Here is a 12,293-nt window from a genome sequence, read left to right as displayed (position 1 = left end):
AGCGATGATATTTAGATTATTATAAATATTCTATAAATATTTTTTTTATTGATGTAGCAGTAACCAAGAAAAACCATCACATCGTTGGAGTTGAAGTCGGTTACGACCAAATAATTAACTTCATCAGTCCAATTGAAATGAGTGCATTGACAGATGCTGAGAGAGAGAAGAAAACAAGCAGGTGGGTGACGATCTAAATTCCCAAGGATTGGATGCTTGTTTGGACACGTAGAAAGAGAGAGAAAGAGAAGGAAAATGAAGAGTGAATAAGTAAACAAGTTGGGTTCAATTTGTGAAAATGAATCAGGAAATCACAGCAACCGAACATGCTATCAACTCAATATATTACACACACATATATGTGTTTGTGTGCGTGTATGTGTATATGTGTGCACTAGCAGCTAAAATTTGCAATGATGAGGGTGGCTGGGCGGATGGTGTGGGGGCTGGGCTCTTCCACCACAGCCCTCGAAGGAGCCAAGAATGGTGACGATTCTCTCACATTTTTTTTCCTTCTCAAGAATTGTGATTTGCGTGTCGATCCAATTAGCTGTCAATTAGATCGATCGACAAGGGTAAAATGACTTCGGGAGTTGTGCGCTTCCACCGCTGTCTCGAAAATAGCCAAGAACAATGACGACCTCAGTCACATTTTTCTCGTTCTCTAGGACCGAGATATGCGTGACTCAATTGGCCGCTAAATGAGTCAACCCATAGGGAGGAGTTTACAATTTTATCCCTAATTGATTTTCCTTGTTGAAGTGTAAGGATAATATTGTAATTTTGTTTTTACCAACTCAACCGCTTATTTCGACTAAAAATATTTCTTTTAATTCTATAATAATATAAAAATATAAATTTTAGATCTCTATACATTTTTATTCATGCCATAAAATATATAAAAGACATGATATGGATAGAGATGCGTGCATATCGAGATAAAATTCATGCAATCGATGTTACTCGAGCGGCGAGTTAAACGCTTTTGGCACGCTACCGACTCGCTCGCTCTCTCTCTCTCCGCCCCCGTCTCTCTCTGTCTCTTTCTCTCACTTACGTATAGGCAAATTCAATTTGGCATTACGTTAACATAAGAACAAAATAAAGAAACAGCATATCACCATCAAAGATTCCCGGCCGGACGCCGGAGGTGACTAGATCGCTGGCACAATCACTTCTCTTATATATCCGTTTCATCAACCTTCAACTAATTAAATTTGTTGCTTCATTAATTAAAAAATAATTTCTATCAATTTACTTTACGTTTGAATCAGCTAGCAGTAACAAACTGTATATATACAGCGGCGTTCGGACGAATTCACAGCTTGGAGTCTAGGATTCATGAACTTCTCGCAGGTTGAAGTCGAAAGTTGACAAATAAATTAAACAGTTGATTTTTGCAGCAAAAGTATATATACCCTCTTCCAACGAGTCTGTCACGTTAATCACGCGCGGCTTCATGGCCATCAGTTCCTCTCTCTCTCTCAACAGAAACCTCTAATTAATTAAAGCCGAGTCTAGTTAATCAGTGTTTAATTTCAAGGCTGTAATGATTTCCATGCGGAAAAGAAAATCCATGCCGACAACAAGATGACACTTTGTTTACACACAGAGAAGTGATTTACATTTCTTTATATGCATGGAATAAGACAAGAGATAAGAGATAATTAATGTTACTATGCTAGCGAAGCTGGAGGTTGGTAATTGTTTACATTACGTTTGGGGTTAGGAATTGAGCAAAAAGATAAAGAAAAGGCATTAAGGAGAATTGGTGATTCCAATTTCACACGTGGTGTGGAAAAAGCAACGACAATAATGAGATTAAAAATAGATCATATATATATTTATATAAATAAATCAAAAACAAATCTTAATTGTAGATACTTTTGGTTACACTTGTAGGAGAAATCTTGTAGATATATATATCAACTCTCTTGAGGTTTCTATTTTTACATGAACTTGGAGTAAAAAAAACCTGAAAAATCAATTTCCATGCACCCTATTATAAGGAAAAATAGACCCTAGCTCTTTAATTTGTAGTAGTAGAAAGTTTCTCTTCACTATTAATTTTTGTATTAATTCCTACTTTTATTTTTTGTCTACATGTTTAGATAAATGAAGCCCTTACAAGCTCTATTTAGCTAATCCCACAAAGGAAAAACTTAGATTTCCTCATTTACATGAATAAAAGCATCAGTAGTCACATGCCTTAATCCCATTAACCGGACTGTTGAAAACCTAAGGCATCAAAAACAGATGAAAATCTAAGGGTCTTTTTTGGTACCAAAAATAAAAACTGATGTCACCTAAATGAGAAGAGAGCACTACTACTAATTAATAAAGAATTTGATATCTAGTTGGTGCTAAAAAAAAAAAAGAGAATTCGATTTTGTGGGGACCTTTTCCTTTTGGTTCGAATGAATTAAATAGTGAAAGGGGAAGAATGAAGCATGCATGGTAAAAGCATCTAGGAAAAGTTAAAACTACACAACCCAGCACAATGAATGAAAGATAGTCTCTCTGTGGCAATTAGCACGAAATGGCTCACAGTCCAAGACCCCCAAAAAGCTCTACACAACATGTTTCTAATGCAAAACAAAGTAAAGAACCCTAAGCATCAGATGCCAATATTGCAATTGCCATCTCTCTCTCTCTCTCTCTCTCTCATTCAAACGCTGGACAGTCTTTCTCATATATTCAATAACCTTTCAAACCACCACTTTTCCAGACACACTCCATCTAATTATTATGAGAAACCCTAGGTAGAGAGAGAAAGATATATATATATATATATATGGGGGCAGGCTATCTAGGGATCAGCCTGCAAGCCTAGACCTTGCCCAGATACTGTTATGTTTGAGACAGTGTTCAGTAACTGAGGAGCTATAAGCCTGAGATTACTCAGTTACCCTCATAGAGAGAGACACACAGACTGTGAGAGTTCTGAACACTGACTCAACATGAAACAAATCAAAGATATGCCCATTTAATTAATAACAGTCCAATACATCCACAGATCCCAAAGTGATAGAAAAGAGAAGATGCATAGAAGAACTGGAGAAGAAGAATCATCGGGGAAAAAAAGACTTAACAGCATGGAAACTCAATCCACTTAGCAGTAGTTATCGAGTTTCATATTGGCATAATCAGAACAGAAGAATCATATAGAAACTCACAGACCCAGATTATATATAATCTATCCATGTATAAGCAGTTGTATATAGTCCTGAAACTTTATAGGAAAACGCAAAATCAACGGAGATACGAACATCCACAACTACAAATTAAGACATAAAACACTAATACTAATGCAGTTCATCACTGTCTTGCAAATTATATATATCTTAATGCCAAACTAAGGAAAAAAAAAACAGAAAAACGCTTTCCTTCTTTTCCCAGCTTTTTTCCACGCTGACCTCTACACCCCCAAAAGAAAAGAACGCACTGGTAGCCACCATGATCGATCTGCATATATGGCTTACCAAAAGAGAAAACGAAGATGCTGTCTTGACTTGATAACTCTATCTGCAGGTATTCATCTATCAAGTTCCTTTTTTTCCTTTTTCTTTACCTACGGCAGTGCGCTGTACTGGTTCAAGTCGGTCCAAGCTTGAATTCCGCTCCAGTTGCTTGTGCTTTCGTTGGCATTGCTGGCACTGTTGGCCGGAGTAGGATTCACCGGCGCGTAAGAGCCGTCGAAGAACCACTCGGTTGCACTGTCCTTCCTTGAATTACCGGCTGCGCAAACCTCCGGCTTTGAGATTTCCAGGTTCTGGAACATGATAGGCTGTGGCCTCGGGGCCTGGTTGTCGAGAGCCATAGTCGACTGAACGCCGCTGTCTCGTTGATTTTCTCCCCCCCACAGCATCGCCAGCCTTTGCTGCTGCAGCTTCCAGTGCAGATCCTGGTTAATGGAACTCAAGGACTCAATTGAAGAAGCAAGATTGCCATGAACAGCAGTACTCATCGAGCCCATTTCCTGAACAGGAGATGGTAGAGTAAAATTGAGCCCCATTAGAGGGCTAGAGTTTCCCAATCCATCGATACCGAAAGCTGAAGCGGTGGGGATTGAACTGGGAGCAGATGAAATCTCCCCAAACGACGAAAACTGGTTGTAGCCGCCGGCGGTGGAAGAGTGAAGCCGGGGGAAAGAGAGGCTTCCCAGCTGGAAATCCATGGCCGGAGAGAGGCCTTGGAAAAGCTTCAATCCACCGATATCTGAAGATCCACTGGAGTCCTTGGAATCGCCGGAGACCTTTGAAGAGGATTTCATCTTCTTGCTCTTTCGGCACCCGCCGCCAATTGGAACGTTGCGCAGGGCTCCCCCCTTCGTCCAGTACCTTCTGCAAGTCTTGCAGAAGTGCCTCGGCTGCGTGAGGCTGTAGTTATTATAATAACAGAATTTTGTGTTCGGGGAATCGCATCTCGGACACTTCAGGGCTTGTTCCGGTGGCCTCGCTGATGCCGTTTTTCGGCTGCCGGAGCTTTGGCTTTCGTCTTTTGCGGCCGGCTTTGCTGGAATGTTCTCCGGGGTCATCATATTTATAACTCTTCCTGCAGTAAAGAAGGAAACCCTAAAACAAAGATCGGTAAGTATATGTGCTCTATATATTGCAGATCAGGAAAGAGAGAGAGAGAGAGAGAGAGAGAGAGAGAGAGACCGAGAGAGAAATTAGTTCTGGGTATCGGCTTGGTTGTTCAGTTTCCTTCTGGAGAGGCAAAGATACTGAATTCAATAACTTCATGCATGGGGAGGAAAGAGGAGGGATGTTGATGGGTTCTTGTGATCTTCATCAAGGAGGAACTGGATATAAGAAAAGAAGCTGTGTTTACAGGTTAGATCTGAGAGAATAAATAAAGCTAGACGGCAGAGAGAGAGAGAGAGAGAGAGAGAGAGAGAGAGAAAGGGGGGGGGGGTGGGATGAGGGGGGAGGGAGAGAGAGAGATCTTGCTAGAAAAAGGACGGGGTATATATATATATATTTATAATGTATATAGAGAGACTGAGGAGAGAGAAAGAAGGGACAAGAAAGTAGATGATCTGATAGTGATCTGATGGAATAGTCAAAATCGAAAGGTTAAAACTAAAAGTGCTAGAAATATACATACTTAAAAAGTAGGGTTTATAAATAAAAAATTAAAAAAGATATCTTTATTCAATTTTTGTAGACAAAAATATTAATGAAGTAAGGATATGGATATACAATCTTGCTTCTTAATACAGCGCTTAATATAGGGACTAATTAAGTGAGGTGAAAACTTCATTCACGAGATGAAAACTTCATTTGACTCGTGCCTGATCACTCATGTGCTGTAAGTGTTAATGTGTGGGTGGGGGCCTTTACATTGACTCTCATGATGTGTGAGTGTTAATGTAGGGGTCGAATGGGATCTTCGTTTCACTTAGACTTAATTATATATTCAGCTTAAGAGGCAAAAAATTATTATTCTTAATATAGTGAATCAATTTATTTTCAAACTTATGAAATACTTTAATAAAGGTTGATTGGGTGGTGTTTGATATTTATAGTTTAGTTTTTATTTTTTAAGCAAAATTATAAACAAAATAAGTCTTGATACAATGGTAAAATTGTTTAAAAATTTGTTGTAATTTAAAGATTTATAAGTTAAAATCTTGTTAATATAATTATTTTTTATTTTTTAAATAAGATATTAAAGGCTGTGTTTTAGACGAGACTCAATTTGATGTTTACATATTTATAAATAGAATACATGTAAGTTTTATGTAAAATTTCAAATATTATTCATAAAACTTCATAATTGAAAAACAGAAAAACAAAAACTAGAATAATGATGGTTCAATGAATTGACCAAGGAAGAAAAACCACCCCTACAGTGGCAGCTAAATATTATTACTATAATCTATCATGTTCATAATAGTATTGTCTGTAGAAACTCTGTGTGTAAGCACTCATCAAATCCCACGAAAGAGAAAGAAAAAGAACAACCTACAGAAGTTAAATGTATACTTGATAACACTGTGGCTGTATTAAATGAGATATTGCTCAAGCAAGTTTTTGACACAATATAATTAACAGTGGATAGACATGGAGTTACTGGTGGTGATGCATGTGCATGCAGATGCATGAACATGGTCATATATCGGCATGGAAAAATGAACAGTTTGGATATATATTATACATGTGTGTGTGTGTGTGCGAAGAAACAATTAATAATACATATGAGTAGACAGCAAGTAGCTAGAAGCCCAGAGTGGATGCAGAAGTGGCAGCAAAGGCATACATAGAACTGAGCCTTTGTCCCTTCCTTCCCTTGTGATGTCCCTTTTAATTACCCCACTTTACTGATTCCAAAAGAAAATGAAAAAGAAAAAGGAGAGAAAACTGAACTCATGTACAAGTAAAAACAACTGATCATGAATCTTTATTGTCTATCAACTCATCAAAAGTAATCATATATACTTCATTACCTAAAGGTAAATACTTTATGGAGATGCAAATGTGTAGACACAGCAACTTTTGGAATGTGGAACGACTTTGTGAGACAAACCCTGAGTTTGTTATTTTTTTTAAAAAAAAAATTAAAATCCTGTAGCTATATATATATGCTCCTCCTAACCCCATACCCACCTCCCAAATTTGTTTAAGTTCAATAGCATTCGGTTAGGGGGTAAAAAATTGAAAGTCCATGCAAGAGTGAGGAAGATCGTTTGCATTAATTTTAAGGATCAATTTGACATTGCTGTATAAAAGTGTCATTAGCTAGTGTGTTGTTTTGAATAAATTAATATTTTTCATCTAGCTTACAAAGAATATATATCTCTGTAGGTCCTTCTACACAATAAGATTAAAATTTAGTATGTTATTTTATTGTATACAATTAGGTACAAACATCCTTTCTAAGTAGAAAATGAAAATAAACAAACAAAAATCACATGCACAAACACACACTTAGAGAAGTAAAACTGTTTGGTCAAGTTTCCGTAGACACAAACACTAGTGATGGAGATTGGCCTCTATTTTGGCTGTTATGCACACACATATATGTATAGAAATGTTTTGCTAAGAGTATATATATATATATATATGTATGCACATATATAGATGTATATATGAAGGATGGAGGAGGAGGTAGGTGACGAGGCACAACCGCCGAGAGGCGTTAATATTCTTGGAACAGAGTGGACGTAGTACGTAGGGGTAAGGGCAGCTAATGAGTAATAATCAATACATACGGATTGCGTACACATATAGAGATGATACAAATTACATATATATTATACTATATTATGCGGCTGGAAAATAAACGTGTGCCGCCCGCCGAGAAGAGAGAGCACACAGCAAAGCAAAGCAGAGAACAGCTAGAGAGAGAGAGAGAGAGAGAGAGAGAGAGAGAGAGAGAGAGAGTCCTCTCCTCGTGAGAGAGGAGAGAGCGAGAGAGGGGGTGGGCGGAATCCCGTGAGGCCAAACCCAAAAACAGAACACAGACAAGACCTTGTGTATGTCATCTTCCCCCCCTCCCTCCACACCCCTACTTCTCCCTTCAGACGTTACATCTTTCCAACACGGGCCTTCCACTCCCCCCCCCCCCCCCCCCTCTCTCTCTCTCTCTCTCTCTATATATATATACCTGTATATATCTATATATATCTCAAATAATAATAATAATAATAATAATAATAATAATAATAATAATAAATATAAATAAAAATAAAAATAAAATGAAACAAAATAGTTTTTTCTTTGCTAGAAGAAATAAAATAGAATTGCTATTCTTCTTTTTCAAAATGTTAATAAAAATGAGTAAAGACATGAAAACAAATTAGTTCGTGTTTGGTATAGCTCGTAACACATCGGACTTAGCTCAGCCACTTTATTTTATACATCTATGCAACAAAATGTTAAAAAGGAAAAAGGATTTGGTATGCTTGATCCATTTGGCCAGAGCGACATGACTTGCTTTGCCCTGGCCAACAAGCCCTGCTAGGCCACCACAAGACAAGTCGACTCAATATGGCTCATTTGACTTATAAATGAGGGGAAAATCTGTCACAAATTTGAGATGTATGTATATATATACACATTTATTAGAAGAGATCAACTACATAAGTTGTAAGTTGCTAATCATCTTTATTTATTAAAGATGCTCATAGGTTTGGATATACTCAAAAGGCCAAACCAAATTGATGTAATTGGGTCAGTTTAGTTCGAGGTTTTCTTCAATAACTTAGTTTGGTTTTGGTTTTATTTATTTTTTGAACTCAATTGCTTTTGTTTCCTAATTCAATCAAATCTATTTGGTTTGTCTAGCTGTTTTCATCTTCTTGTTGTTGTATTTTTTTTTAAATTAAGTAAATTACAATAAATTTTTATATTTTAGTGTGTTATATGTTTTAGATTATAAAATTTTGATATAGTGTTATAGAACTTAGAATTGAATCACAACCCAATCTAACTCGAATTTAATTAATTAGGTTGGGTTGGGTTGGGTTAGTTTGGTTTTACTTTGTGATTAGATCGATTTTGAGTCCTACCGAGACTCACCTAGTCATAAATGGTTTGTGTTCAAGTTTTCAAAAAACTCAAATCAACTCAACCTATGAGCATCCTTACTCATTTAGTAGAAGGTGTATGATTCAACATACACGACATTATATAGAGGATTTCCTTTAAGGGGAAAAGCTTGACACATGATACCAAAACAAGGGATCTTTGCTAGGGCACAAGTAACCGTGCACACACAAAATTGGCCTTTAGCAAGAGCACACATCAATTACAATACAACCCTTAATAGCCAACTAACTTGGAAGAAAACTATGCATAGCTGTTGCAACCAATCATTTATATTGAACTAACCTAAGTTTATGGTGGCGCAAACTAGGTCATATAAAGCTCAATCCCAAATTACTACAGCTAGCAAGGCTATGGACTACCATTACACTTTCAATCAACACCACCAATGACATAGTTCTCGAAGGTACCTCATTAAGCACTCAATCCCATTCGAGTAGTCAACCTAGGAGACATGGATCGATATAAAGTGTTGAAAAAGTAAATGGAAGAGATGTAGAGGCCCTTTCTAGCTACTTTGACCAACAACTAGGGAATAAATGATAGAGCTATTAACAAAGATTAGAGCTACTAGCAAAACTACGAGTAGAATCACAAACTTGACCATAATAAAATCCATGAATAAAATCGTGATGATAATCAACCCCCACCAAGGGGTAAGAAGATAACTAATAAGGAGTAAAGGTACGTAAGAGTAGAGGTTTTATTTATCTCAATTAGTGCCATCTATGGGTGACAACTATAGGGCCTCATCAAATAGTGGAAATCAAGTGAAAATTTGATAGAAGGTAGAGGATAAGAAAGTGAAGGGATATATAATGGTAAAGGTGGTGCTTAGGGCTACTCCTCTACTTCCTTATTCACTCACAAGATAGATAACGAGCTGATAAACTTGTAGTTCCAACTACCACCATTAGATTAATATAATGAGTTGGTTAATCCTAAAGACCACCTTACCCACTCCAAAGGGGTTATGGAATTCCATGATACATTGAATGCCATATTATGTAAGGGTTTTAACTCACCCTAAAGAAAAAACCTCAAGAATCTTACATTCCCTTAAGCCATATAGCATTCACCACTTTGATGAGCTAGTTGATCAATTATGACTTATTTTGTTAATGGTCAAAAGCCAAAGAAGCACCACATAACTTATTTTCACTTAAGCAAAGGAAGGATAAATCACTATAAAGGCATATTGCTCACTTTTGAGCTAGATTAATGATAGTAGAAATAATTGAGGAAAACTTAGTCATTGTTACTTGTACAAAGGGACTAGAAAACAAGCACCTTTACCTTTTCTTGTCTAAGAAACTGCTAAATAGATTAAAGTGCCTATTTAAGTGGGAAGATAGATACATGAATGTGGAGGAATGGCTTGCTGCATGGAAAGTAAAAGAGACCTTGAATATGTGGAGGAATTGTTTGTTTTCGTGCCCCTCGATGTTAGATTTAGATGACATTTAGTGAGCTTGTTTTAATGCATTAATTGTATTTTTGTATAAATAAATAAAAAATAGTTTTTTCCATTCATATTTGTTAAGCTCAAGAGTAAGCAAATAAGATTTTGATGATAAAAAAAATATTTCATATCTTGATAAATGTATTTTTTACTCATGCAAAAAGTAAATTTATTTTGAATTAAATGTAGGGTGCGAAAAGTAAATTTATTTTAAATTAAAGGTAGATTGTCTTTAGACATATTTATTTATTTTAATTATTTATGTCTCAAAAACTTATGTTTGAATTTTCATATCTTGATAAATGTATTTCTTACTCAAAAAGTAAATTTATTTTGAATTATAGGTGAGTTACTTTTAGACATGTTTCCTTGTTTTGTTCCTTGTTGTCTGAAAAAGTCTAAAGATTTTTTGAATTTCAAACTTCATATTGATCCTCTCTTTAATAGCTAGTTTTTTCGGAAGATGTATATATATATGATAAGTATGGAGTCTTGTGTAAAACAAACTTGATAGAGTATTTAAATAAGAGTGAGAAGGTTCAAATTGCTGGAAGTGTGTTGGTTGGTGGAATTCTTAACCGTTGGTGATTTGTTTGTAATTGTCTCTGGTTGTAAATTTGTTATTTGTACTTGTTATGTGAAGGGATTGTATTTGCTAGCAGTGTGCGTGGTTCTTGCTTAGGCAAGTGATTATATGTTTGTTCTATCTCTAATTAAAAGCTAGTGTTGATTCTCTTTAGTGGACCTTCAAGTTAAGTCTTGAGAGTCTCAAGCTAAGTTTTGAGAGAGAGAAATACCTAGCCTCCTTCCATAAGGGTCAGTTACAACAACTACTAAACCCAAAATAGTCCAATTTAAGTGTAACTAAGTACTTAACCCAATTTGAAAATATTCTCATTTGATGTGATTTAAACGAGGATTCTTTGTTTGCAATGCAAAGATTTATGAATGGATTGAAGATGGACATCCAAAAAGAGGTTATGTCGCACTCTATAATTGAGACATCATAAATCCTTATAGATCAAAAAATATCTTAAAGCCCCTTCTGTTTGTCAATTGTCCACATAAGTATTTGGCTTTTGCCTATTAAGGTCATTTCTTCCACCTTCCTTAGAGATACTGATGTCAATAGGGCAATCCCTTTATTCAGCCTCTAGGGATAACTTTACTAGGAGTAGAAATTTTCCTTACAATAATTCCCAACCTAATACTTCTAGCCCTCATAATCTTTCATTCAATGCCACCATTATATTGTCATAAAAAGGGTCACATAGCTACTCGTTATCCTGAGTATGCCTTAAATTTAGAGCAAGAGAAATAACTTTTTAATCAACTTAACTATGAAGATGGAATGGTTAATCCATTAGATTTTTCTAGAGAAGAAGAAAGGTTGATGACAATCTTGATTTGGTAGAGCAAGTTAACGATGAGAGGTGTGTACTGATTAATAGTTTCCATGATGATCAGTAAAAACACACTAGTATGTTTCAGACATGTGTTAGGAGTGGTGAGAGAACTTGCATACTAGTTATTGATGGGGGTAGCACCATGAACATGTGGTTTCTAGGTTTATAATTACTCAACTCAACCTCAAGGTAGAACCATATCCAAAACTATTTAAAGTTACATGGGTGAATACCATAACTTTACCAATCACTAAGAGATGTCTTGTTCCTATTCAATTAGGTGATTACAAAGATGAGATTTTATGTGATGTTTTACCTATGGATGTTGCCCATATCCTTTTAGGTTGTTCTTAACTTTATGATATTAGTGTAGTTCATTATGGACAAGAAATACCTATGTCTTTAACCATAAGGGTAAGAAAGTCAAATTGATCCTATTAAACCTTTTAGTAGAGGCACTAGGACCAAACCCAAACAAGCACCACTAATCCTTAGTAAAAAGTACATTCATTTGATAGCTCCTAAGGCATTTGAAATGACTGTCAAGAAAGTGGATATGAGTTAGTCATCATAGCTAAGGAGTCTATTTTGAGTTCATTGAGAATTTGAAGTCTCTATCTAGGATGAAACCATTGTTAGAAGAATTTCTTGATATCATGGCCAATGAGCTCCCTAGTGACCTACCTATGAGGGATATCCAACATGCCATTAATCAAGTTCTTGGGTCTCAATTACCTAATTTGCCTCATTGTCAGATGAACCCAAAAGATTGAGCTGAATTGAATGGGCAAGTAGAAGACCATTTGACTAAAGGATTTGTTCAACATAGCCTTAGCTCTTGTGTCATCCTTAGCTCTTGTGCCATCCCGGCCT

General features: G+C 36.2%; 1 protein-coding gene across 2 annotated transcripts; it reads right to left on the bottom strand.

Annotated features, from left to right (window-relative positions):
- Positions 1-3,163: 3,163 nt before the first annotated feature.
- LOC127804170 (dof zinc finger protein DOF5.7-like) lies at positions 3,164-4,909 on the bottom strand. Of its 2 annotated transcripts, none has more exons than XM_052340962.1 (2): positions 4,662-4,909; positions 3,164-4,574 (listed from the first exon to the last, which is right to left on the bottom strand). In XM_052340962.1, exon 2 carries the CDS (start codon positions 4,538-4,540, stop codon positions 3,572-3,574), a length of 969 nt encoding a protein of 322 aa, XP_052196922.1. In that variant the 5' UTR covers positions 4,541-4,574; positions 4,662-4,909; the 3' UTR covers positions 3,164-3,571. The 2 variants fall into 2 exon arrangements, with proteins under 2 accessions (XP_052196922.1, XP_052196923.1); XM_052340963.1 differs by having other exon boundaries at positions 3,164-4,554.
- Between the last annotated feature and the right edge of the window lie 7,384 nt (positions 4,910-12,293).

The sequence above is a fragment of the Diospyros lotus genome, chromosome 6 (assembly GCF_014633365.1).
Source record: "Diospyros lotus cultivar Yz01 chromosome 6, ASM1463336v1, whole genome shotgun sequence".
NCBI lineage: Eukaryota > Viridiplantae > Streptophyta > Magnoliopsida > Ericales > Ebenaceae > Diospyros > Diospyros lotus.
The sequence above is the reverse complement of the archived record's forward strand: the minus strand, read 5'-3'. Positions and strand labels throughout refer to the sequence as shown.

Coding starts and splice junctions, on each gene's coding strand:
- LOC127804170 (XM_052340962.1), bottom strand. CDS start 4,540: ATGATGACCCCGGAGAACATTCCAGCAAAGCCGGCCGCAAAAGACGAA.